The 27,131-nt window shown below is 45.4% G+C and overlaps 1 protein-coding gene across 1 annotated transcript in view; it reads left to right on the plus strand.

The window, feature by feature from the left end:
• The first annotated feature begins 4,599 nt into the window (after positions 1–4,599).
• LOC117870881 (ovostatin-like) overlaps positions 4,600–27,131 on the plus strand; it is a 45,260-nt gene continuing 22,728 nt past the window's right edge. Inside the window, exons 1-13 of the mRNA XM_034758320.1 lie at positions 4,600–4,670; positions 7,667–7,719; positions 8,341–8,361; positions 12,124–12,292; positions 13,948–14,032; positions 17,377–17,491; positions 20,608–20,722; positions 20,997–21,106; positions 21,877–22,035; positions 23,209–23,433; positions 24,065–24,122; positions 25,138–25,283; positions 25,744–25,893. Coding sequence (XP_034614211.1) covers positions 7,669–7,719; positions 8,341–8,361; positions 12,124–12,292; positions 13,948–14,032; positions 17,377–17,491; positions 20,608–20,722; positions 20,997–21,106; positions 21,877–22,035; positions 23,209–23,433; positions 24,065–24,122; positions 25,138–25,283; positions 25,744–25,893 — 1,404 coding nt within the window. The 5' untranslated portion in view covers positions 4,600–4,670; positions 7,667–7,668. The remainder of the gene's footprint in view (positions 4,671–7,666; positions 7,720–8,340; positions 8,362–12,123; positions 12,293–13,947; positions 14,033–17,376; positions 17,492–20,607; positions 20,723–20,996; positions 21,107–21,876; positions 22,036–23,208; positions 23,434–24,064; positions 24,123–25,137; positions 25,284–25,743; positions 25,894–27,131) is intronic.

The raw sequence follows: 27,131 nt of genomic DNA on the forward strand, positions 1-27,131 counted from the left end.
CATGTATTGTTGCTGAAGTGCTTAACAAGCTGGAGCACCAAGGAATCTTCAGCCTATTACAGAGAAAATCAGAGAGGCAAGCACAAGTGAAACATCAAGAGAATCAGGAAGTGGCTTGTCTTGTGAAAATGAATTCATTGGCAACACTGGAACTTCCCTAAACTACATTTATGAAGCAACACCTGAAAGGGTGTGAAGAAAGGCAGGACAGAGAGAAATTAACCTATGCAAATATTTTCTTTGTCTTTTCATTGGAATATGAGTGAGGAGGAGACAGCCATGGGCATTTTAAAAGCCAGAACATATGCTCTCTCCGTGGGAGAAGTTCCACCTTCAACTTTCCCTCTTCATCTCCGTGTATGATGATGTGGTCAAAGATTTTTCTGAGTGTGCTTGTCTTTCATTTGACTTCTGCAAAGTTTCATGGGCCGTAAGAGATCACATATTATTTGCTTTTAATATATAATATCGTGTTATTTTCCCATCATTTAATTTGTTCTGGGGGCATTGTTGTATGATGCACTAAGACTTTTGTCTCTGGAGATTTGGGTTCAAATTCCAGTTGAAGGTGTGGCTGAAATGAATTTGGTGGATGTTTCAGTGTGTAGAGTGAATCTCTCTCCTTTTCACAAAATTGGTATGAAATCTAATTTGTTTATTAGAGATCCAGGACTGTAATAACAGGGACTGGTGCAGATGAGGATTGAGGTGCAGCAGCAGAGATTTGGAGGAGGCCTAGGACTAGATAAGCAGACAGCACTGATGGTCAGGAGTAATGTGCATTGGCAGGACTGGATGAGTGGTAGGACTAGAGTAGTAAGGGGCATTGTAGGGGCCTCTCAGAGCTGTGCTGGAGGCTGGTGGTATTATCTGTTGCTTGTACTGCACCATAACAGTGCTCAGGGTTTTAGAGAGATAGAAGACTTGGGGTAACATTTTCAAAATCACCTCAGTGATTTAGGGGCCTGTTTAATTTTCCTAAGGGACTTAGGAGCATAACAGCCTGTGAAAGTTCATGGGACTTGGGCTCCTAAGCACTTAAGCATTTTTGAAAATTTTACTCCTGGTGTGTTCTCTGAGGGTTGTGCAGTCTAAGCCAGGCAAGCTCAGTTAAAGATGAAATCAAGAATAGAAGTGGGAGGGATGGGTGGGGCCAGGATTACAACAAAAATATGATGTGATTCATTTTAAGTTGCATGTCCAGTTTCTCAGTTCTGACTTTTATTTTAATGACAGAACCAGGGGAGAAGGGGGAAGGCTAGCAGCAGAAGCCTAACCAAACAGAGGAGGGGCTTGAAGGGCGAGAGTGAGGATGCCCTGGGAGAGGGAGCCTGTTCTAACCATAAGAGGCAGCATTTTTTAAAAAAAAGCATAATGGCAGGAGACAAAGGGAGAGGAATGAGAAGAGGCTAGAGTGTGATAGAAACAAAAGTTGAGTTGGGTAATCTCTCCTCCTGGAATAATCAAGCATTGCATGCCATTACTGAAGTGCATTTTCTGTGTATTATGGCAAATAAGTTGTGACATTTCAGTTTCTTTCTTGATGAAAATGTGCCCAGATCTACCACCACACTTAGCATTAACTAGTACTTTTGTCGATAGTCTCAGAAAATAAGCTCATGGCTGACTAGGCCACAGAAACAGAGCTCTCTACCAGGGGATGGTCTGGTGGTTAGGGCACTAGATGGGGACATGGGTTCATTTCCCTAGTCTGCCACAGATTTCTTGTGTGACCTTGGGCAAGTAATTTAGCTTCCCTGTGATTCAGTTCCTCATTTGTAAAATGGGGATAACTGCACTTTCTTCCCTCACAGAGGTGTATAAATCCATTAGACAACATGAGGCGCTCAGATACTATGGTGATGAGGGCCCGATAAGTATGATACATACCACCTCTCAAGCTGGTCCCTCCAGTTCAGGTTTGAGGTGAGGGGGTGTGGAGAATCATCTAATAGTGGAATAGCTTGAGGGACAACACATTTGTGCTCACTTAGGGCCTGATCCAAAGCCCATTAAACTGGAGTCTTTCCACTGATTTCAACAAGCTTTTGATCAGGATCCCCATTAGCCACTTAGGGCTAGTCTACACTGGCAACGCTAAAGCGCTGCTGCGGCAGCACTTTAATATGGCTTGTGTAGTCATGTCAGAGCGCTGGGAGAGAGCTCTCCCAGCACTCTAAAAAACCCCACCTCCACGAGGGGCGTAGCTACAAGTGCTGGAAACGTCCTGCGCTCAAGGGTGTGTTTTTTCACACCCCTGAGCGAGAAAGTTGCAGTGTTGTAAATTGCCAGTGTAGACAAGCCCTAAGTTTTTCTCCAAATGTATGTTGTTGTGGGTCCTCTCCTTTCTGCTGACTGACCTGGCTGTTTGGCTTTGTTTATCTGTAGTCAATATGTCCTGGTTGTCCCTTCGGTGCTGCAGAGCATCTCTCCGCAGAGACTGTGTGTACAGCTCTACAACCTCAGTGAGCCACTATCCCTGAATGTTCACTTGGAATATCAGGACATCAAGACCACGCTGTTTGAGGAATCTGTGACAGAAAATTTCTTCCAATGCAGAGAGTTTGAGGTATTTCATATTTTAATTCAATTAAAGAGAGACAAAGGGGGACGCATCCCTCCTGTGGTCCAAACTGATCCTACTCTTGAACAACAAGAGTAGAAAGGCTCAAGGAGAATGGGGATGGGAAATGAAAAATAAGACACAAGCTATGTCTACACTGGAGCTGGGGGTGTATGTTTCAGCTCAAGGAGACATACACTAGTTCTGATCAATCTAACACACTAAAAATAGAAGTGTAGCCACAACAATATGAGTCGCAGGAGGGTATAGCAGCCCAGAGCACAATCTTGTCTGAACTCCCAGGTACATACTCAGGTGGCTAGGCCCTCCTGCTCTTCATGCAGCTGCAGCTAAACTGCTATTCTTAGCATGCTAGAGCTGGAAAATATACCTCCGGTCTCAGTGTAGATGTACCCAAGACAGACTGCAGGGAAAGGAAAAAAGATTAGAAAAAGAGTCTGAAGAAGAAGAAAAATCGATTAGAGTGGGGAGTGAGAGAGAGATTGAGAGAGAGAGAGAGAGAGAGAGAGATCAGGAAGTGTGTCAGGGAAAGACATTTCACTTTCATCCCAGGGGGTAGGCGGATTTGGCTCGATCTAACCCATAACCCAGTCGGAACACACTAGTCTACTTTCTCATTACAGTGCAGGGCTGTGACTAAAAGTCATAGAAGAGCCCATGGTTAGGTGATCCCATACACAGCAGGAGAAACACTTCAGAACTTGCTAATAGCCTGACAGCCCTGCACATCAATATTGTTAATACATAGTAGTCCTGCAAGATTAGGAAACATTTATGCTAGCTGTTATGTGTGTGGATTTGAATTCTGTGTGTTGTCTACAGCCTGGGGACAAAACTAGGACCAATCTATAGCATAGACTGTAAGGGGACATGGAGCTGGAGGTAGGTAGAGACACACAAGCTAGCTTTGATTGAGCTAGCACACTAAAAATAGCAGTGAGGCTGCAATGGCACAGGCAACAGCTTGGACTAGGTGCCTGAGTACAATCCCAGCTGAGATTCTAGATCTGTATTGGGGCAGCTAGTCCCAGGGCCGGTGCAACCCATTAGGCGACCTAGGCGGTCGCCTAGGGCACTAGCATTTGGGGGGCGGCATTTTGGGTCCTTTGGCAGCGACCGCGGCGGCCAGATTTTGGCTGCCCCGGTCATCGGCGGCATTTAGGTGGAAGGAGCTGGGGCAGGGGGGCGCGGGGAGGGCTGCCTGCAGCAAGGGTGGGGAGCGGAACGCAGGGGAACTCCCTGCCCCAGCTCACCTCTGCTCCACCTCCTCCCCTCAGCACGCCGCCCCGCTCTGCTTCTCTCCCTCCCAGGCTTGCGGCGCCAAACAGCTGATTGGTGCCGCAAGCCTGGGAGGTGGGAGAAGTGGAGCGGCGATGGCGTGCTCGGGGAGGAGGCAGAGAAGAGGTGAGCTGCGCGGGGAGCTGCTGCACGGTTCCCCGGGCCAGGGGGAGCTGCTGCGGGGGGAGAGGGGGTGCCTCAGGGCGGAAGGAGGGAGCTGCTGCGGGGAGGGGAGGGGGGACACCTCAGGGCGGAGGGAGGGAGCTGCCGCGGGGGGGCGCCTTAGGGTGGAGGGTGGGGCGGAGAGCTGCCACAGGGCTTGGAGGGGGGGGCACAAGGTGGAAGTTTCGCCTAGGGCGCGAAACATCCTTGCATCCTCCTTGTCTAGCACCACCCGCTGCTTGTATTGCTGTGGCTACATTATTTTTATTAAAGTAGCTCAGTCAAAGCTAGTGTGTGTACCTTTGCCAGAGATGGAAATTAGACCTAGAACTGCAGTGTAGACATACTCTTAGAGTTTGTTTTATTGGCAGACAGACAATCTATCATCAAACTCATCGTGACTCACTTAGGGGTCATCATCCTCACTTGGGAATCCATCACATAGATGGACCCTAAAAGACTTTGTCTTGTTTTTTTGTTCTCTCCCAGGCTCCTCTTGCCACCTCTGACCCTTTGGCTTTCATCACTTTCTCTGCCAAAGGCCACACCGTCCACCTGTCAGAGAGAAGGTCGGTGGCAATTGAGAATGTGGACGGCGTTGTCTTCATCCAGACAGACAAACCCATTTACAAACCTGGACAGACAGGTGAATGGGGGCGGGGGTATGAGTTAATTATTGAACTGGGAGTGTGGATGTCAGGGGGCAGAGGGGCTAGGATAGAGTATCATTGCTAAGAAGGAGAAGAACTGGAGCAAGATGTCCATAATCAGTCCCTGGGATGGTCTCTGGCTGCAGCCCAGGTAGGGATCATCAAAAGACAGTGGGGAAAGTAGCTCATTCATAGAATTGTAATGCATAAATAGTATTTATATGTTCCTAACTGAATGAATTTCCTCTGAGAATCTTGTGGCTTTCTGGATTTACAGAAATCCATCACTTCAGTAATATCTAGTTCTTTTTTTGTTTATGCTTATCTGAGTCTGAGATTCTGATTCAGTCATCATTTCTACAGGGTGTACAGTACAAAAATAAAGAATAAAGACAGTGAGATGTGTCCAGAAGAGAAAATCAATTCTTCTTCCTACTCTATTGTTTCTATCATTGAACACATGGCTGGGTTTTCTTCTACTCTTTTCTTTTTGGGAATGCTCTGATGAAGACGTGAGTCTTGGAGCATGACCTCAAGACAGCAAGCAGTGAGGGATGGGTTTTTCCTGATTCATTTAGGAAAGGGTTCCTGTGGTGGGGCGATGACTCACCGGCGAGGCACCTCCTGTTGGTTGTCTTGGGAATTAGCTCTTCCAGCCCGGAGCACCCTCTTCAGGCCGGTGTCTCGCCTGCCTCTGGTCCCCATATCCCTCCCGGACTCCGGTGCCCCTTTGCATTGGGGTGCTGTCCCCAGGCAGTGTCCCCACACTTTGGGTCTCCCCTCCCAGGGGAACCCCCAACCCTCTATCCCCACCTTGCCTCAGTGGCTACTGCCAGTCCTCATCTAGCCCCCACTCACTGGGGCAGACGGCAGTCTGTAAACCACTCATCATCGGCAAGGGGGGTTTGGACCTGCTGCCTTCGCCTGCCCTGGGCTGCACCTCTGCAACCCCAATACCCTTCCCGGCCTTTAGCAAGGCCTGCAGCCTGGGGGTTTTCCAGGCTGGAGCTCCCCAGCTCCTCAGGCCTTCCCCCAGCCCTGCTCCACTCTAGGTACCCTGCTCAGCTCCCAGGCAGCCAGGCCCATCTCTCCACAGCTAGAGAGAGACTCCTTTACAGATCCTGGCCCTCAGCCCTCTTATAGGGCTAGCTGTGGCCTGATTGGGGCGTGACCTCAGCTGTGGCTACTTCCCCCAATCAGCCTAGCTTTTCCTCTCCAGGGCTGCTTTTAACCCCTTTTCTGCAGGAGTGGGGCAGCCACCCCACTACATTTCCCGAGCTTTGTGGGTGCTGGAGAGGAAGGATGGTCTACTGGTTAGAGTGCTAGTCCTGGATTTGGAAGATGTAGGTTCAGCTCCCTGCTCTGCAACATACCTCCCGTGTGACCTTGGGCAGGTCACTCAGTCTAGCTGTGCCTCAGTTCCCCATCAATGGGGATAACAGCATTGCCCTATCTCACAGGGGTGTTGTGAGGATGAATACATTAAAGATTGTAAGGTGCTCTAGTACTATGGTGATTGGGGCCATATAAGTTCCTAAGATAGATAGAGAAGGCCCTGCCAGTCCCTCTACATTTCTACCTGGGCTGTTCTCATGGTGATGAAGTTGCTTCCCTCTTTTCAGATGCTTTATATTTTCTCAAAAATACCTTTGGAGCAAAAACCTGTGGTGCTTCTTAATACAAGCATCATTTGTTTTGAAAGTTCGAAATAACATCATTCAGCCATATTTGAAATATCCAAGCATGATTAACTGCCACACAGTGTTCTACTCACTGCAGGATGGCGCTCCTCCTGGCCATTCTAGGGATTAGCTCTGCACAGATGATACCCCTTCCTGCGGTTGCACTCCATCTCTTCTCTCTCTGTCTGCAGCCTCTCTCTCACTCCAGGAGCAGCTGTTGCCTCTTCGTGTCTTGGCCCTCCCTTTCCAGGGTATCAAAGTCTCTTTTTATCAACAGGCTTGGGCAGTCTTCCCATTCCCTGCCCAGCCAGTGCCACTTCCACAGTGGCTGGTAGGGGATCCCAGGTTCGTGCTCTACTCCGGGTTCCAGCTCAGGGACCCTCTAATCAGCAGCTCAGGTCTGTTTCCTCCTGGACCTTGCTGACTCTTTCCCTGAGCCTTTCCTACCTGTCTGGCTTCCACCCCTTCTGGATTTGCCACCCTCCCAAGCTCTCTCCTTTCAGGATCTAACTGTAGGCTACCTGCCTCTGTAGCCCTCCAGACATACCTCCCTTCTCACAGGGTGTGACTGAAGCCCCTTTCTGCCATCAACTACCAGGCCTTATAGAAGCCCTGCCTGTTTTCTCACAGGTGAACTTCCTCCTAATTACCTCCCTCCACACAGCCTGAATTTCCCTTGTTTCTGCTTGATTGGCTGATTAGGTCTGCCTGGTCTAATTCAGCCCTCTCAGAGCCAGTGTGGGGAGTGCACCCCATCACACTAAGTACAGTTAGTTTATGATTTTATTTCAATGAAGGGGTTTTCATTGTTGCTGTACATGACAATAAAATACATAGCAAATAAAATGATGCATGATAAACAGTTTGAATAGTCCACAATTGATTTAGGGTGGAAAAGTCAATTATTCTCTCTTCTTCCAAACTTCAAATAATTTTATCTTTAGATTTATCTGCCCCAAGACTTAAATTCAGGAAGTACAATAAATAATAGGTGGGCTAAAATTACCCCTGGTATAATGGAGCAGAAGCTGAGAGTTGAATATGACCATGTGTGTTTACTTTTTAGATATATTTGACCCCAGCTGATTCATGTAGGAAATAATTTAGTTGATTTTTTTTTCACCAGTTAAAATAACATTCAAATAATTTTTGCTTTTCCAAAGACTCAAAAGACTTCTCTTTAACACTTCAAACTTTCCTTCAATGATGTGTCTGAAGAAACTTAGTTTCAAAACATATCTTAGAAAATGGTATTCTGCTGCTAATATTGTTCATTTTTTTTCTTTCCCCACCACCTCCTTTCTTTTCAGTGATGTTCCGAGTTGTCTCTTTGGATAACAATTTCAAACCTGTTCAGGAGATGGTGAGTGTGATTGGGAGTCAATATTTTTCAAGGACCTGTTATAGATTCACTTAATCAGACACTATCTCACCTTTATATAGGAAAATAGGCTGAGTAGATCTCCTGATGTCTCTATAGTGTCTCACCAGTCCCCACACCAAGAGACTGTGGAAATCTGTAAATATTTTAGACAGTCATCTTCACAGACAGGTGACATTAGCAGGGCCAGCTCCAGGCACCAGCCTGGCAAGCAGGTGCTTGGGGCGGCCGCTCCGGAGAGGGGCGGCACGTCCAGGTATTCGGCAGCAATTCGGCGGACGGTCCCTCACTCCCACTGGGAGCAAAGGACCTCCCGCCGAATTGCCGCCGCAGATCGCGATCGCAGCTTTTTTTTTTTTTTTTGGCTGCTTGGGGCGGCCAAAACCCTGGAGCCGCCCCTGGACATTAGGGTTGTATCCTTAACCCACTGAACTTCAGGTCACAAGTTGAGATAGGCCTGAACAGAAACCTTGTGCCTTTACTCCAAGCTTGTGCACCCAGAAAAGGAGCAGCCACAGTCTTGCCTTATTGTCCGGTTTATTTCTAAATCAGTAACTAATTTCCTTGAATTCTAATCTGTTTTTTGCCCTTTATCTTTTTCAGTATCCCCTGATCATCCTTCAGGTAAGAGGTTCATGGTACTATAAAGCATGACTTACTTAAAAGGACAGAGCTCTCAGCTTCCTGAATCAGTGTTTGCTTGAGAAATTGTCACCCTGAAGTCGTATTCCTCCCATGATCCCCATGGGAGATCGATGTAGATGGAACATCTGCAGAATATGTTTAGAATGAGTGTCAGGCACTGAGCATTGCAACAAACTGTCAATAAAGGGTCCCAGGAAGGGAAGAAAAAACAATTCCCCTTAATAGGTGCATTAGTACTATCATGTACATGATGTTTCCTGAATAAGCTAGGCCCCTCTATGGTTTTCTTTTATACAAGAAAATCTGATTAGAATCAAAGAAGGGAGCAGGGTTTTTCATTTATATCATGGTGCATTAGCTTCCTCACTATTATATAGAGGAGCCCTGGTTCTAGCAGATGACTGTGAGTCAGAAAATCTAGATTATTTTCCCACTTTTGCCACAGACTCTATGTGTAACCGTGGACTGAACACCAGTGACTCAGTTTTCCCATCTGTAAAGTAGGGAATAATAATAATTGTCTCCTGGGGTTATTTTGAGGCTAAATTTCATTAGTGTTGTAAGGCATTTTGAGATCCCCAGATGGATGGTGATCTATAACTACAAAATATAATAATAATTAATAATAATGAATATATATTCCATACACTCTATTATGTTATATAGGAAATAACAACAGGGGCTAGTTCCTTCTCAAAAGGTTTTGGTGAAGAGTGTAAACTACAATAGCAAAAACTCATGTATTATTTATTGTTAAAACATAGATACTTATTGTAAACTACAGCATTTAAATCCAACACCTATATCACTGTTTATCCCAGTTAACATACCAGCCTTCCCCACCTCTCCTCACTGACCATTAGGATGGGTGTCATTTTTTGTGCTTTCACAGCCAGGCATACCGCTCCTCAAAAGGGGATTTCCCAGAGCAATGTTAGCAATCTAAGTAATGTTGATTCTTATGGCAATGGAATAGAGCAGGGTTGAGTAAATGCAAACTAACTTGCAAACACTAGAGGGAGCCAGAGGAAAGGAGTCCACAGAACTGAGGAGTGTAACACAAGTGGTAGTTGTGAAGGGGCTTGAATAATCCAGTTTAAATTTACCTCAGTCAGATTACAGCAGACTGGCTGATGTGATGACATCACTCCCAAGTTTACCATGTATGTATAGGAGTTGTCTTTCCCTGTAAGATCATGTCCTAGAAAGGGCAAATGCAGATAATACATAGCTCTTATAGAGTGCTTTTCACCTGTGTATTTCAAATTACAGAGGAGGTCAGTGTTAATATCCCCATTGTACAGATGTGGAAACAGGCACTGAGCAGTGAAGTGATTGCACAAGGCCAACCAGCAGGCCAGTGGCAGGGCTGGGAATAAAATCCAGATCTCCTGAGTTCCAGTCCTGTGTTGTTTCAGGTAGATTGGCAGCTTGTGTATCCAATACCCAGTGTAGCCTAATCTTAGGGTAGTTTAGTACACAAACAGTCTAATCCTGGGAAGCAACAGGGGTTCTGAGCATCTATAAGACTGAGTCCTTAGTCACATCCTATATGCTAAACCACCCCCCACCCCCCAGATAGGACCAAGTATAATAAAAAATCCCCCATGCTAACAGATAATGAGGAACGGATGATAGAACAAACAACAACAACAACAACAACAAAAAGGTAGCTTAGATAAAAGTGATTATGACTTGATCCAATTTATAATGTGCAAGCAGAATAAAGTCTAGACCAGAAATATGTACACTTAGTGCTTTAATAGGGCCAATTTCAGAAAGCTGAAAACAATTATGAACCAAATAATAATTTGGGAGAAAGTATTTAATAGAAAAATGTGAATGATAAGTGGGAATAATTTAACAACATCTTACTAGATGCTCCAAAAGCCACAATTGAAGAAGAAGATCATGCTGGTTAAAAAACTGACCTGATTTAGAAGAGAGAAATGGCCAACAGAGTAAAGGACAATAAGAAGGAATTTTTAAAATATATTGGGCACAAAAACAATCCTAACAATCAAATTGGTCCATTACTAGATGGAAATGATAGAATTATCAATAATAATGCAGAAAAGGTAGAAGTGTTCAATAAATATTTCTGTTCCATATTTGGGGAAAAAATAGATGATATAAGTCTCGTTGTATGAAACCACTTTTTCCATTCCACTAATATTTCTTGAGGATGTTAAACAGAAGTTATAAAGTTAAACATTTTTAAATCAGCAAGTCCAGATAACTTGTATTGAAGAGCTTTAAAAGAACTGTCTGGGGATCTTGTTGGATTGTTAATGTCTTGGAGCACTGGGAAGTTCCAGAAGACTGGAAGAAAGCTAATGTTCCAATTTTTACAAAGGGTAAAAAGGACAACCTGGGTTATTATAGGCCTGTCAGCCTGACATCAATCCCAAACAAAATTATGTTAGGGGTTAATTGAGTCCCAGATGTTACGGGACTCAATTAATAAAGAATTAAAGGAGGATAGTAAAATTAATGCAAATCAACATGGGTTTATGGATATAGATTCTGTCAAATGAACTTGATTACCATTGATGTAATATACTGTTCTTAGATTTCTGTAAATTGTTTGACTTGGTACCACATAATATTTTGATTATAAAACTAGAACAAAACAAAATTAACATGGCACACATTAAATGCATTAAAAACTGGCTAACTGATAGATCTCAAAACGTAATTGTTACTAGGGAATCAACATCTAGCAGGTATGATTCCAATGACATGGAAGACAGTATAATATCATCACTGATAAAGTTTGCAAATGACACAAAAATTGTGGGAGTGGTAAATAATGAAGATGAAAGGTCACTGAATCAGAGCAATCACGATCACTTGATAAACTGGGCGCAAGCAAACAATATGTGTTTTAATACAGCTAAATGTAAATATATATGTCTAGGATCAAAGAATATAGGTCATACTTGCAGGACAGGGGACCTGTCCTGGGAAGCAGTGACTCTGATAAAGATTTGGGGATCGTGGTGGATAATCAGCTGAACATGAGTTTCCAGTGTGATGTTGGGGCAGTAGAGCTAATGCAATCCTAGGATGCATAAATAGAGGAATTTTGAGTAGGAGTAGAGAGATTATTTTATCTCTGTATTTGGCATTTGTATGACTGCTGTTGGAATACTCTGTTCAGTTCTGATGCCCACAATTTAAGAAGGAGGTTAGCAACTGGAGAAAGTTCAGAGAAGAGCATCTAAAATGATTAGAGGATTAGAAATCCTGCCTTTTAGTGTTAGAGTCAAGGAGCTCAACCTATTCAGTTTAACAAAGAGAAGGTTCAGAGGTGAGTTGATTACAGTCTATAAGCATCAACACAGGGAACAAATATTTAATAACGGCCTCTTCAGTCTAGTAGACAAAGGTTTAACATGATTCAATGGCTGGAAGCTGAAGCTAGATAAATTCAGACTGTAAATAACGTGTAAATTTTTAACCATGTGAGTAATTAACTGTTTGGTCAACTTACCAAGGATCATGGGAGATTCTCCATCACTGGCAATTTTAAAATTAGGATTTGATGTTTTTCTATTTTGGGTATTTTGGGTAAGTTCTATGACCTGTGTTATACAGGAGGTCAGACTAGATGATCACAATGATCCCTTCCAACCTTGGAATCTGTGAATCTATGAAATGTAAAGGAAGGGAAAAAAAAGTGGAGGGCCTTGAAGAAGATGATAAAAGCATCTGTATTTATCTTCCCACACCTACTAGGATCCCCAGCGCAATCGGATCTTTCAGTGGCTGGATGTAACATCCAAGACTGCCATTGTCCAACTCTCATTCCCGTTAATCCAAGAGCCAATCCTGGGGAGTTATGAAATCATTGTTGAAAAGAAGTCAGGTGACAAAACGTATCATTGGTTCACTGTGGAGGAATATGGTAAGCACCTGCAGTGGATCTCATCTGTACTACTTAATTATGTCTTATATGGCCAAGTCCCACAGCCTGAGTCTGTGAGGGGCTGTTTGTCAAACACAGGCATGAGGCAGTGCAGACCTTATACACTGTATAACTTGATTTTTCTCATTTAACAACCTGGTTAAGATATGTAAGCCAAGGCATGGAAGCAGGGAGGAGAGACTGAAGCCATGGAGGAGATGGATAAGTGATGGGTATCCTGATAGATACTGAGGAATGTGGCCTACTGATTAGAGCAGAAGGCTGGGAGTCAAAAGTTTGGGTTCTTTTTTTTGGCTTTATCACTAAGTTATTGTGTCAAGTCATGTCACCTCCTCGTGCCTCAGTTTCTCCATCTGTACAATGGGAAATAATATTAAGTTAAACCTCATATGACTGTGTGAGGTTGGTATTGCGTGTAAGGCATATACTGTGCTCTAGAAGTTTAAAGCTATTATTAAATAGAACATATTAAATTAGAATATATTATTATTTAATAGAATGATATCTGGCAGCTGTGGTGGACTGCAGGGTAAACAGTGTGGAAGGATACTGTGGGCAGATAGAAAAATAAAAGCTACCAATGCCTGATGATCTTTCTAGTATTTGTCATTTTACATATGGAACAACTCCACTGATTTGTTTTCTTCTCATGAATTTGCCATCCCTCATCTTGACACTGGGACTTTCACCTGTCTCCTGTGAGCTTGTTGGGCAGGGCTTTGACAATCCCAAGCTTCCTGTGTTAGCAGGTAGAGCTCCTTTCCCACCCCCTCCTTCAGAAAACTCTGTTTCCAACCTACTGGGGTGTCCACTTCCCTTGGGACACTATATTCCTAACCTTCCTAATGGAGTAGTGCGGGCTAGTGGATCAGCACTGCCTTGAAAACCAGGAAATGTTGGTTCTGTTCTCAGGTCTGCCCCTGTCCTGCTGGGTGACCTTGGGCAAGTCACTTTAATCTTTCTGTGCCCCAGTTTCCATACCTGTAAAATGAGGATAGTGACACTGACCTCCTTTGTTAAGTGCTTTCATATCTACAGATGAACATGCTATATAAGTATTATAATAATAGTAATAATACAACTCCTTGTAAAGAAGAATTTTCATACTATTAAACCTAAATTTTCCTTTTCTAAAAACATCATCCCCTTATTCCTAGTTATACCTGTCTGTATCCCTCTAAACCAGGGGTTCTCAAACTTGGGCCATGGCTTCTTCAGGGTGAGCCCCTGGCGGGCTGCGAGATGCTTTGCTTACCTGAGCGTCCACAGGTTCTGCCACTCGCAGCTCCCACTGGCTGCGGTTTGCCGTTCCCGGCCAATGGGAGCTGTGGGAAGCAGTGGCCCGGCCTGCACCACTTCCCACAGTTCCCATTGGCTGGGAACAGCAAACTGCAGCCAGTGGGAGCTGCGAGTGGCCGTACCTGCGGACGCTTAGGTAAACAAAGCATCTCACGGCCCGCCAGGGGCTTACCCTGAAGAAGCCACGGCCCAAGTTTGAGAACCCCTGCTCTAAACAATCTCTCTCTTTGGTGTTCATACCCCTCAAATGCTGGTGCAATTAAGTTTCCCTGTTTCTTCTTCCCCCCTCACACCTAAGATGTCACTTAGCAATGATATTTACCTTGCATTTTTAGTGTTGCCAAAGTTTGAAGTGACGATCAACGCACCAAAGAGGATCTCTTTCTTGGATCAAGAACTCAAAGTGAATGTTTGTGCTGTGTGAGTATCAAGCGGGAAAGAGTGTAAATTCATACAAGCACCAACGTCTTGTGGATGGAGCACAAGACTGGGAGACAGGAACTCTTGAATTCTAATCCTGACACTGCTAATAATTCACTTTGTGACCTACAGCAAGCCACTTAACCCCTGCATCTGACTTTCACTCTCTGTAACATGATAATAAGATTCACCTGCATTATGCAGCTGGGGCTGTGAGGATAATGTTTGCACAGTAGTTTTAAGACACAAGCAATATATACGTACTAGGTATTGGTTTTTTATCACTATAGAGACATAGGAAGGGGAGAGAAAGGAAAGAAAGAGGGTAGGAGAGGTACATAGGTTAATAAATTAGGATGTCTAGCATTAAGGTCCCTGTGTACATCACTGTCACGGATCCACAGGATCTGTGCTGCACCCCATTTTTAAACAGTCTCTTAGAGAACCCCTTCAGTGTGCACTCTTCCTTCAGGAGAGGCCCTCTGAGACTGAGCCTCTGGGCTCCAGCACTCCTGCTTCACACCGTGAGCTCTGCCCAGTGAGTCCAACTGAGACAGACTCCTAGTCAGAGATTTGTACGCTCCAGAGACCAGTGCACCTCAGCAAGTATCTGCAGTGACACCAGGCAGCCTTTTCAACACAGAGTAGGTTTTATTAGGCAACTGGGGCTAGGTCTACACTACCCGCCTGAATCGGCGGGTAGAAATCGATCTCTCGGGGATCGATTTATTGCGTCCCGTCGGGATGCGACAATCGATCCCCAAATCGGCGCTCTTACTCCACCAGCGGAGGTGGGAGTAAGCGCCGCTGACAGAAAGCCGCAGAAGTCGATTTTGCCGCCGTCCTCACAGCGGGGTAAGTCGGCTGCGATACGTCGAATTCAGCTACGCTATTCACGTAGCTGAATTTGCGTATCTTAAATCGACTCCCCCCTGTAGTGTAGATGTACCCGGACAGAGTATCGGAATTCTTTATGTTGGGACAGAAAAATGAAGGCTAAGGCTACGTCTACACAAAAGACCTTACAGCAGCACAGCTGTACCGATGCCAGGGCCGGCTCCAGGCACCAGCTTAACAAGCAGGTGCTTGGGGCGGCCAAGGGAGAGGGGCGGCACCTGCAGCAATTTGGGGGCGTCAGGTCCCTCACTCCCTCTAGGAGCGAAGGACCTGTTGCTGAACTGCTGCCGCCAATCGCGGCCTTTTTTTTTTTTTTTTTTGCTTGGGGCGGCAGAAATGCGGGAGCCGGCCCTGACCGATGCAGCTGAACTGCTGTAAGATCTCCCTTGTAGCTGCTCTATGCCTACAGGAGAGAGCTCTTCTGCCGGTATAATTAAACCACTCCAACGGGCGGCGATAGCTATGTTGGCAGGAGAGTGTCTTCCGCTACTGTAGTGCTGTCCACACCAGAAACTTATGTTGGTGAATCTTATGTCACTTATGGGTGTGTTTTTCACACCCCTGAGTGACATGGGTTTTACCAACAAAAGTGCTAGTGCAGACATAGCCTAATACATAGTGCATCTGGCCAAGCCAGTGCAATTAGCTAGCCAAGTTGCTGTGGAATCCATTTCTGGCTTTGGCTTTCTGTGCCTTTGTAAGTCCCAGGTGAGAGCAGCCCAGCTTCTCCCAAAAATCAACTCTTTATCCCCTGCCTGTCACCTCTCAGTGCTTTGTTCTGAAGCTGGCGAGCTGGCCTCTGCTCAGCTTCCCTGCTGAGAGATGTTGGGTTGGGGCGGGGGGAGACCGCTTTCCTCTTGTTTTTTGGTTGCTAGCTGTCAATGTTCTGAAGGTTTCAGAGTAGCAGCTGTGTTAATCTGTATCAGCAAAAACAACGAGGAGTCCTTGTGGCACCTTAGAGACTAACAAATTTAGTTGGGCATAAGCTTTCATGGGCTAAACCCACTTCATCAGATGCATGGAGTGAAAAATACAGTAAGCAGTAATATAAATATTACAGCATATGAAAAGATGGGAGTTGCCTTACCAAGTGGGGGGTCAGTGCTAACAAGGCCAATTCAGTTAAGGTGGAAGTGGCCTATTCTCAACAGTTGACAAGAAGGCGTGAATATCAAGAGAGGGGAAATTACTTTTGTAGTGTTAACGGGGCCAATGCAATCAAGGTGGACATCACCCATTTCCAACAGTTGACAAGAAGGTGTGAGTATCAGCAGAGGGAAAATTACTTTTTGTAGTAACCCATCCACTCCCAATCTTTATTCAGGCCTAATTTGATGGTGTCCAGTTTGCCAATTAATTCCAGTTCTGCAGTTTCTAACTGAAGTCTGTTTTTGAAGTTTTTGTTGTTGAAGAATTACCACTTTTGTATCTGTTATTGAGTGTCCAGGGAGATTGAAATGCTCTGGAGGTTTCCATTGTCTTCTCCAATTTTCCGTTGATATGGGTTAGCCTCTGCCAGTCCTTTAATGACCCATACGGTTCATACCAGATGGCTAGGTGACACACACCTCATATTTCCTGCACTGCTACAATAATAGACTTAACCCTTTAGCCCCCACTGGGTAGCAATGCCATGTACAGGGGGAAACTATGGAACACATCAGATTTATAAAAAGATGATATTACAGAAAATTCCCATTTCATCACATGCAGGGCCTCGTAGAAAAGGGACCCTAATGGCTCCAGTCAGCCCCACTGACTGGTCTGTCAAAGTCTGGTTGGCAGTGCAGTGGGGCTGAGACATGCTTCCTGACTGTCCTGGCTCCGCGCAGCTCCCCGAAGCGGCCAGCATGTCCTTGCGGCCCCTATGCGCAGGGGCGATCAGGGAAGCTCTGCATGCTGCACCACCCTGAGTGCCGCCCCTGCAGCTCCCATTGTCTGGGAATCCTGGCCAATAGGAGCTGTGGGAGTAGCACCTGCAGGCACAAGCAGCACACAGAGCCACCTGGCCTCCCCCTACTTCACCCTGCCTGAACCCATTTCTAGCCCCACCCTGGAGCCCTCACCCCTTCCCACACCCCAACCCCCTGTCCTTGCCCAGTGGAAGTGAGTGATGGTGGGGGAGAGCAAGTGACGGAGGGAGGGGGGATGGAGTGAGTGGGGGCAGGGCCTCAGAGAAGTGGTGGGGCGGGGGTGATGCAGGGGTATTTGGTTTTATGTGATTAGAAAATTGGTAACCCTAATCCTGTGTAAGGCAGTAATGACATTTCCATGAAAAACAGGGAATGAGGAGGGAAAGATGTCTGAAGTGTGAGTCCAGCAAAACTAGCCTTATCCGGATTTTAGCTTTTAGTCCACATTGTGTTACAGCCTATATTGGTTTCCTGACAGCCCTGGCAACTGTGATCTTGTAAGCTGATTCATTTTTGTGTTTCCTCCTCCTCTAGCTACACCTATGGCCAGCCTGTGCAGGGGAGAGTCCAGCTCAGTGTGTGCAGGAAGCACTATAACGACAAGTGTAACGAGACCCCCAAAGGATTCTGTGAAGCTGTTACTGCACAAGTATGACAAGGGCCTGCACTGCTTGCTCTTCTTTTCTTATAAATGTTATCATCCAGGACATTACATGGTGCCTGGAGGCTTTATTGGCTCCCTTTCCTATTTCTTGGGGTGGGACTAGAGGCACTGTCAGAGGAAGGCATGTTTTTCCCAATATCTCAGTGGCATGGTTGGAGGCCTTTGGATGGGAAGGTTTTTTTAATACAGTGTGGATAAATTTGGCCCATTATGTATGGGAGCCACAGAGAGGTGGGTTAGACTGGGAGTGCAGTGACTGGACAATCATGGAGCAGGTCCTCGAGGAATCAATTATGAAACATTTAGAGGAGAGGAAAGTGATCAGGAACAGTCAGCATGGATTCACCAAGGGGAAGTCGTGCCTGACTAACCTAATTGCCTTCTATGATGAGATAACTGGCTCTGTGGATGAGGGGAAAGCAGTGGATGTGTTATTCCTTGACTTTAGCAAAGCTTTTGATACGGTCTCCCACAGTATTCTTGCCGCCAAGTTAAAGAAGTATGGGCTGGATGAATGGACTGTAAGGTGGATAGAAAGCTGGCTAGATCGTCGGGCTCAACGGGTAGTGATCAATGGCTCCGTGTCTAGTTGGCAGCCGGTTTCAAGCGGAGTGTCCCAAGGGTCAGTCCTGGGGCCGGTTTTGTTTAATATCTTTATTAATGATCTGGAGGATGGTGTGGACTGCACTCTCAGCAAGTTTGCAGATGACACTAAACTAGGAGGCGTGGTAGATACACTAGAGGGTAGGGATCGGATACAGAGGGACCTAGACAAATTAGAGGATTGGGCCAAAAAAAACCTGATGACGTTCAACAAGGACAAGTGCAGAGTCCTGCACTTAGGACGGAAGAATCCCATGCACTGCTACAGACTAGGGACCGAATGGCTAGGTAGCAGTTCTGCAGAAAAGGACCTAGAGGTCACAGTGGACGAGAAGCTGGATATGAGTCAACAGTGTGCTCGTGTTGCCAAGAAGGCTAACGGCATTTTGGGCTGTATAAGTAGGGGCATTGCCAGCAGATCGAGGAACGTGATCGTTCCCCTTTATTCGATATTGGTGAGGCATCATCTGGAATACTGTGTCCAGTTTTGGGCCCCACACTACAAGAAGGATGTGGAAAAATTGGAAAGAGTCCAACGGAGAGCAACAAAAATGATTAGGGGTCTGGAGCACATGACTTATGAGGAGAGACTGAGGGAACTGGGATTGTTTAGTCTAAAGAAGAGAAGAATGAGGGGGGATTTGATAGCAGCCTTCAACTACCTGAAGTGGGGTTCCAAAGAGGATGGAGCTCGGCTGTTCTCAGTGGTGGCAGATGACAGAACAAGGAGCAATGGTCTCAAGTTGCAGTGGGGGAGGTCCAGGTTGGATATTAGGAAAAACTATTTCACTAGGAGGGTGGCGAAATACTGGAATGCGTTACCTAGGGAGGTGGTGGAGTCTCCTTCCTTGGAGGTTTTTAAGGCCCGGCTTGAGAAAGCCCTGGCTGGGATGATTTAGGTTGGGAATTGGTACTGCTTTGAGCAGGGGGTTGGACTAGATGACCTCTTGAGGTCCCTTCCAACCCTGATATTCTATGATTCTATGATTCTATGATTCTATGACAGGCAAATGCAATGACTATTCTGCATTTGCAGCCTCAGACACTATAGCCTATTTCTCTGAGTGGGGCACTTTAGCCAGGATACTGGTTTTTTTTCTTCAGCAGAGTATGAATCTACAACACCCTATCCCAGGAATAGGAGTGCTAGTAGTTGAGTTGTGTTTTACCAGATTTAACACCAAAAATGTTAGCCTGTTGATTGAAAGAGAAATAATTCCACTTCAGGGAAGAGGGTAGGAGAAAAATAGTCACCTCTTCTGTTTGATAAACAGATCTGTATTGCTCTTGTTTATGTATTGAAGGCAGCCTGCAAAGGATATAAACATTGAACTTGTGCCTTTTTGTTTTTTGTTTTATGAACTTTATGATGTGTAAGGAAAGCCAACAAGGTGTGAATTTTTGTTCCTTTTCCCTAAAACATTTTTTCTGCATCTTCTCTCTTTCTCTTTCTCTTTTTTTTTTAAACTTTAGATATTCAGATTTTATCTGCCCTGGGAGATTCCATTAAGGAAAAGAGAACTAACATAATTCTGTCATTACATGAGTCGAGAGAACAAAACTGAGAGTGGAAGGGATTTGCAATCAGACTATTAAAACTTTTTGGCCAGATCCTTAACTGGTGTGAATTGTTGTAGTACATTAAAATCAATTGGGTTTACTCACATGCTTTAAAGTTAAGTATGTGCATGAGTACTTTGCTGAATCAGGGCTAGAGTACCCAGCACCTTGCAGGATTGAACTTTTGCTGAGCGAACTAAAGGCTTGTCTACATGGTAAGATATTCCAGAATAGCTATTCCTGATTAACTCTGTGTGGACACCTTTATTCTGGACCAAAGCCTGATCTACACTTAAAAGTTAGGTTGACCCAGCTACACTGCTCAGAATGTGAAAAATCCACACTCCTGAGACACATAGTTAAGTCAACCTAACCCCCAGTGTGGACAGAAGAATTCTTCCATCGACCTCTCAGAGAGGTAGATTAACTGCGCTAATGCAAGAACCCCTCCCATTACCATAGATAGTGTCCACACCAAAGTGAAACAGCAGTGCAGCTGTGCTGCTGTAGTATTTCAAGTGTAGACAAGCCCTAAGAGTGCCCTACTCCAAATTAGCTTAATTAATTTTAGATTAAACTAAATTAAAATAAGGCCATATTCCAGGATAAGAGTATCTATGCATGGAGTTAATCATGTGTAGGTAAGTCCTAAAATATCACACAAGAAGTATGTTTTGAGAGAGGACCAGAAGACATAGAGGAGCAGGTCAGGGAGGGAGAGGGTTTCAGGCAGAAGAAGGCAGAATAGTGGTGAAGGATTGGTTATGGAGCATGAGAGGAGCAATAAAACAAGAGCAAAGAGGTAGGTGAGGGAGATGAGAGCAGGGGTGCTAAAGTCTGAAGAGCTTTACAAACAAGGTCAAAGAAAAGTTGTTTGACCATTCAGAGAACTGGGCTCTTTCCCTATATGCTCATTGGGTGGTCCCTTCACTTTTCAGCTGGGGAAGGATGGCTGCATCACGAAGGTCATCAACACCAAAACATTCAAGCTTTATCATCCCAGGATGTCCTGGTCCCTTGAAGTGGAGGCAATCCTCACAGAGGACGGAACAGGTAACACTGGTGGGAAAGAAGACTAGAATATGGCTGGGATATGGACGGGGGTTGCAGGCTAAGTTTGAGAGGCCACTTTGAGAGCTGGTAATCTTTGATGGGAATCTCTGATGGCCAAGCATGAGACTCAGTTCACCATCAAGTACCATTTTATAAGCATAATTATCCCCTCCAGGGTGCTGGAGCCTGCATTTGATCATTCAGTGCAACTTTCTTTAAAACCATATCTTCCCCCAGCTCTGATTCTTGTCTCTTCTTCTTCACCCTTCTTCAGGCGTGCAGATTATAGGCTCTGACTACATTTCCATCTACCAGGCAAGGGAGAGAATGTGGTTTAAGAATATGGACACGTACTACAAAAGGGGAATTCCTTACTATGGAGAGGTAGGATGGCAGAGAGAGAATGTCCTAGGCAAATTCTGAAGTCGCAAAAGTGATCTCTGTGATGCTGTATATGACCATCCCCCTACTTCCAGTGGCAGGTTCCCTCAGTAACACTACATGGCAATAGCCCCTAATGCACAGTTCTCCCATTGCATTAGGGGCTTTCAGAGAAGATGAGGAAACCTGTCTGGGTCATGGAACCTTGCGTTATCATGTGTGTGTGTGGGGGGCAAGGGTCTGTACAGTCAAAATGACATGAGCCCCGTGGGGACAAGGAAGAAAGAATTTATAATGGGGGGAAGGGTCTTTGTTAAGGCACAAGATCAGTTCCGAGCCCCCTAAGCACTGCAGGTTTCACAAGCTAGTATCCTGCAAAGAACACCACCTTTGCAGCCATTCCATCCTGGCAGGCCCAGCAAGCAAGAGTCAGGATTTGAACCTGGTTTATACCTAATCCCATATGTAAACCCTTCCGTCTCTCCACAGCAGGAATATTCCTCCTGTCTTCCTTTGTCCCTCCTATGAAGCTTCACAGGGAATTTCCTCTCCCTGCCCTTCACAGAACCCACACAAAATATTCTGACCAGTGCATGTGTTTTAAATACACTTGACTATTTGATGACAACACCTGCTGCTATTCACTATAGCCTCCGCACATGTTGTCTTCAATACCAAAGGCTTTGAAGCCAACTAACATATTAAGGAGAGTAAGTGGGGCTTTACCTGTCCTGTATGTTTGCTGAACACCTTGGACACCTTTATTTATTCAGATTCAGATGGAAAACGAGGATGGCATCCCTGTTGCAAATGAGACCATCAAGCTACAACTCAATGAGAAGCATGTGGCTGACTATATCACAAATGAGAATGGCACTGCTCGGTTTTCCATTGACACCTCCGAATACTTTGAGCCCCGTTTTAAGTTGAGAGTAAGTAACTGAGAGAACTAAGGGAAAAGGCACTATTCCCCCAGATGGTCATCCAGTTGTGGGAGGAGGGAAAAGCAAGCTGGTATTCTGATGGGAAATATTGTTCTGGATGAGTTGCAATGTGTGGAGAAGTAGCTGGTCCCTCCAGTGACACCTGCATCCATGGGGAGGCTAGCAGAGAAGAAGGAAGGGGGAGATTTTGTTTTTAGAGCAACTCAATGAGCTTGTTTTCATTTGGTCTCCCAGTCCTGATCCAGCAGCAACCTCAGATGTGGTTATCTAAAAGGATGACATGAGGACAATATTCATCAGAGAAGATGATAATCAACTCGCTTTAATATGATGGTTTCAGCTGTTTAGCTCTATCTCCCCATCGTGTATCCATCTTCTAATTGTCTCCTCTCCCCGGGCAGAGAGCTCTGCCTTCATTGGGATGAAATCTCCCTTCAATGCCTGTAGCCCACGCTCCCAGCTCCAATCTTTCCAGCTTGCTTTGCAGTTTGGTACTGGCCCCTCCTGTGTGGTTGCTGCCTCCTCTGATTTTGGTGTTGTCCCCAATTTGATTCTGGGTTAGGTTGCACCAAAGAAACTATAAAATGCAAACTTGCCATACAGGGAGCAGAGGTTCTTGCTGGATTTTGTCACTTTGTCTTTCCACATCCAACCTGGATGCACTGACCTCCAAAACCAACTATTTGTTTTGCTGTTGCCTCTCTCCGTCCCTACTGGGCTGCTCCAGAGACACACACATCCCTTGGCACATGCTCACTTGGCCCTGGCATGGGGAGAAGAGAGGTAGCAGCAAATCCAGTCTGGTGCAGTGCTAGCTCTGCAGAGTCACCTAACAGCTTATGCAGCCACAAGGATGTCCAGTGACCTGTCAGTCTAGGCACACCAGAGAGGAGTGGACGTGTTAAGGACGCCAGGGGGCAAGCACAGCATGCAGCCTAGCTGGACTGGACTTGCTGTGCAGGAATGTTCACACAAGCTCATACACAAAATATTGGTAGAGCTATTAGACTAAATAGCCTCTAAAGACCATTTCCCACTGCTTTACACAGATTATGATAGAAACTGCTGTGAATAAACATTTGTGCCCCAGCTTCCCTTTGACCCTTGAATTTCCTCTTCATGAAATCCTTTGTTTGCTTTTTTCTCTATGTCTCTTGTCAGGCCACATATGCAATAGATGACTGTAGAGACCTTGTCTGGATGGACACTTACGAACCTGAGACGACCTACTACGTCCAGCGCTTCTACTCCCGCACTAATAGCTTTGTGAAGCTCGAGCAGGTCCCAGAGATGCTGAGCTGTGGCCAGCAGAGGAGGATCATGGTGCACTACATTTTGAACAAAGAGGGATACAAGGATGCCACCAGTGTGAACTTCTACTATGTGGTAAATGTTGGGGGGCTGCTCTGCTTCCCTGAAAGCCTCTATGCTTTTAACCTGGGTTGAATATTGATCAAGTCAGAAATATGTAACCTAGATGACTCAGTGGTAAAAAATCAGAACCTAGCCATTGTCTTGTCAATGGGTTCCACCAGGGCTCTGCCCATTTAAACGTGGAGCAAATTAAACATCGATCTCTAAAGTCACCCAGGGCACTGTGAGCACCATGAAGTGGAGAGCATAAAATTACCACTTGGGGGACTATTCCTCTGTCCCTTGTGCTGCACAACTGCCATGCAGGAGAGGCCAGGACAAGAGTCTCAGGGGATACTGCAGGGCAGGACTGAGGGGCATTGGCAGAGCTGTGTGGGGAGGCCAGCACTGGAATAGCAGAAGAAGGAGAGGAGTTGCAGGGCAGGACTGAGGGGCATTGATACAGTTGTGTGTGAGCAATGGGTGAAACTAGCACAGGATCTGCCTGCAGCTACGTCCAACTCTCATGAGGCTATCCATCCCTCATTTTCGTGAGCACCAAACATTACAATCCTGATCATCACTAAATAATAGATATTTACTAGCCCACTGAAACAAATTTAACTTTTTCCGATCCCGTCTCATGGTGTCTTTTTGTCCACAGGTGATGGCAAAAGGCAAAATTGTTCTGAATGGCCAACAGCAAGTCAGCATCACAGGTGGTAAGTGCTGAGATGTTAGAAAACAAAGATGTGAACTCCAAAGCATAAGTATCTTGAGTGAAATGGGCTAAAATTGAGTACAGCAGCTGGCTGGAATCTCTTTCCATGTGGTGTTAGTTACTAGACCTATCTCCGACATAAGCCACAATCACAACATTATTAGCACTGGAAGTGGACTTTAGTGCATCATGTGGTCCATCCCCTGGCATCACAGCCAGATTAATCCTGTTGTTCCTCAATTGAATGATTAGCTAGGAATGATACTTGATGTGAATTTGTCCGTTTCTTTCTCTTTAATTTCTCCTTAAGGGGCATTTGCAAGTTGTTCACTATGACTCCTCATTATTCATAATTTGAAGTATGTGAATGATCACCTAAATCACATGATATTGTTTCTTATCCCTGATTGGATGACTAACCTGTCTTTAGTAGTTGGTTGTCAACATTAGTTTGTACATGTTTTACTCCTGGTGTAACAGAAACACCCAAGTTGTGTGTTTCTCACCCCATCATCCTCCAGGTGCTGGTGTAATACACTAGTCTAGTGCAAATAAGGCTGTCTTCCTCTAATGATCATAACATCCTGATACTATACTATCTCAGCCAGCTAAAGGATCTCTCCTTTCGCTCAGGAGGTAGAGTCCTGGGCTATTTGGTGCTGAAGGTCCTGAGTTCAATCTCTGTGGACAGTATTCTCAGTGTGTGCCATGCTTGTAGCACTCACACACACATTTTCCTACCCAGAAGTGAAGCTAATAGAATTCTTCTCTGACTGCAGCTCACCTCACACTCTGCAAAGTGCCTGGTGCTCAGCATCTTAATGTTGGCATCTGGCATCTCACTGAGGGGAGCAGTTTGAAGTCTGGTGAGAGCCGGGTCTCCCAATAGCCAACTATCTCATTTTAAAGAAGCTTTTAGCTTACAGGCAAAAATGTTAGCTCATCCACTAAAGTCATGATTCTGCCTGTCTCTTCTCTTGGCTTTTCCTACTACTGGCTTCATGTTCCTCCTGCAGCTCCTTATGGCACATTCTTCATCTCGCTGACTGGCAGTGAGAAGCTGGCTCCCACTGCCCAGATACTGGTCTACACTGTGCACCCTGGTGGCGAGCTGGTGGCCGATAGCACCAGACTCCAGGTTGAGAAGTGCTTCAAGAATAAGGTGAGAGCTCTGATTTCTTTTTGAGGCCTACCCCAGGTTGCCACAGGCTCAGGGAACCAAGAGGACGTGATTCCAGCCCTTCACTCAGGCTTCCCTTCAAGGGCAGAGAGCAAAGAAATTGCAAACACATTTGAACAAGGGAATGCCAGTGGTGAAGAATAGCAGGGAGACAGGAGATGCTTATGTGAAGGACATGGATGGATGTTCAAGCAGAGTGAGGACTGCCAGTGAAGCTGGGGAGAGAGAGGAACAGGGATGTTTTGCAGGGCCTCTGAGGTCATGGCTCACCCTAAAACAGGGACTCTGGGAGATTCGTTTGATAGTGAGGTCTTTGTCCTGCAGAGCATAGAAGGAGGCTGTGGAGAAGAGTGAGAACCTATTTATCATCTCTCCATGAGATTGACATTTATACATTAAAATGATTCTCCTAAGGGGCTCTGATTTCTCTGCTCAATTCCAGGTCCAGCTGCAGTTCTCCAAGAAGCAGGGGCTCCCAGCCTCTAACATCAGCCTCCAGCTTGAGGCTGCTGCCAACTCCTACTGTGCCCTGCGGGCTGTGGATCAGAGTGTCCTGCTTCTGAGACCCGAGCAAGAGCTGTCTGCTGACACTGTAAGCCCTGCCACAAATCCTCTTCGCTCTCTACTCAGAGAAGTGCAGAATATTGTGCTTCTCAAGGGGGTTTATAGCTTAACATGGCAGGGGTGTGCCAAGGAAAAATTCTGAGTTCTGCTTCATTATTGTGCTTCCAAAGATCCTCTCTCCCGTAGCCACACAGTGAGGTATGATAGGATGTAGCTGGAGTATGTACCTCCGGGCACAGAGAGAAATCTTCAATTATGCTGTTACTAATTGCAATATCTTTGTTACTCCTTTGCAACACGTGACTATCTAGTCTCAGTTCATAGGTGGTCTACGGATACAGAACTGGACAGGGACTCAAGACACCTGAGTTCTATTCCTGGCCCTGCTACAGGTCAGCTGGGTGACCTTTGGCATGTCTCAGTGCCTCTGTCTTCCCATCTGTATAATGACACTGACCTCCCTTTGCAAAGCGCTTTGAGATCTACTTATGAAAAGTGCAGTATAAAAGCAAGGTATTATTATTATTATATGGGAATACCAGAAACCTGCATCGCCAGGGCCACTTAAAGCACTTAACATTGGTATATAGTCTAGGGAAGTAAGTGATTATGTAAAATGGCATCTTCTTACTGAAGTAGGCCTGATCCAACACTGTAGAAGTCATTTGAATCTTTCAATTAACTTCAGGAAGCTTTAAATTAGGCTCCTTGTGCAGAAACATTCAGACTCATATCTATACGCTTTAATGAGAAAAATATGTTTGCTGATTTTTGCTCCCATGCACTCTGCAGTGCCAGCACAGCTCAGAGAGAAGGTGATGGAGTCTATTCCTTCTTGTGCATCATCACTAGAATTGATTACTAAGTTCCAGACAGTTACAGTTGTGCAAACCTACTGCAAGCAATGGGATTGCACAGATGTCACCAAGGGCCTGCACTGTTTATATTATTGATGAGGATGTTCAAGAAAGAACAACCCAGCTTGACGCTAAGATCCCAGGGCAAATTTGTGGAGCTAGAAATTTGAAGAGGAATCTGGAATTGTTGGGAAACAATAAACATGGAGCCCTGGTATCATTTTTACAGAGTCACTTTTCAGAGAACCATACTACAGTAGAGGCGGTTTTCTCATAAAGTTGGAGCATACTTGTACTGGGTACATTGGAAGAGATTTCTGAGGTGGTCTCTTAAAGCAGGTGGTTGCATAATAAGGGTGGTCTCTTCTTCACTGTGTTTTCTCTCTTGTGGTGCTCCAAAGCCGCTGTT

The sequence above is a fragment of the Trachemys scripta genome, chromosome 1 (genome assembly GCF_013100865.1).
Source record: "Trachemys scripta elegans isolate TJP31775 chromosome 1, CAS_Tse_1.0, whole genome shotgun sequence".
NCBI lineage: Eukaryota > Metazoa > Chordata > Testudines > Emydidae > Trachemys > Trachemys scripta.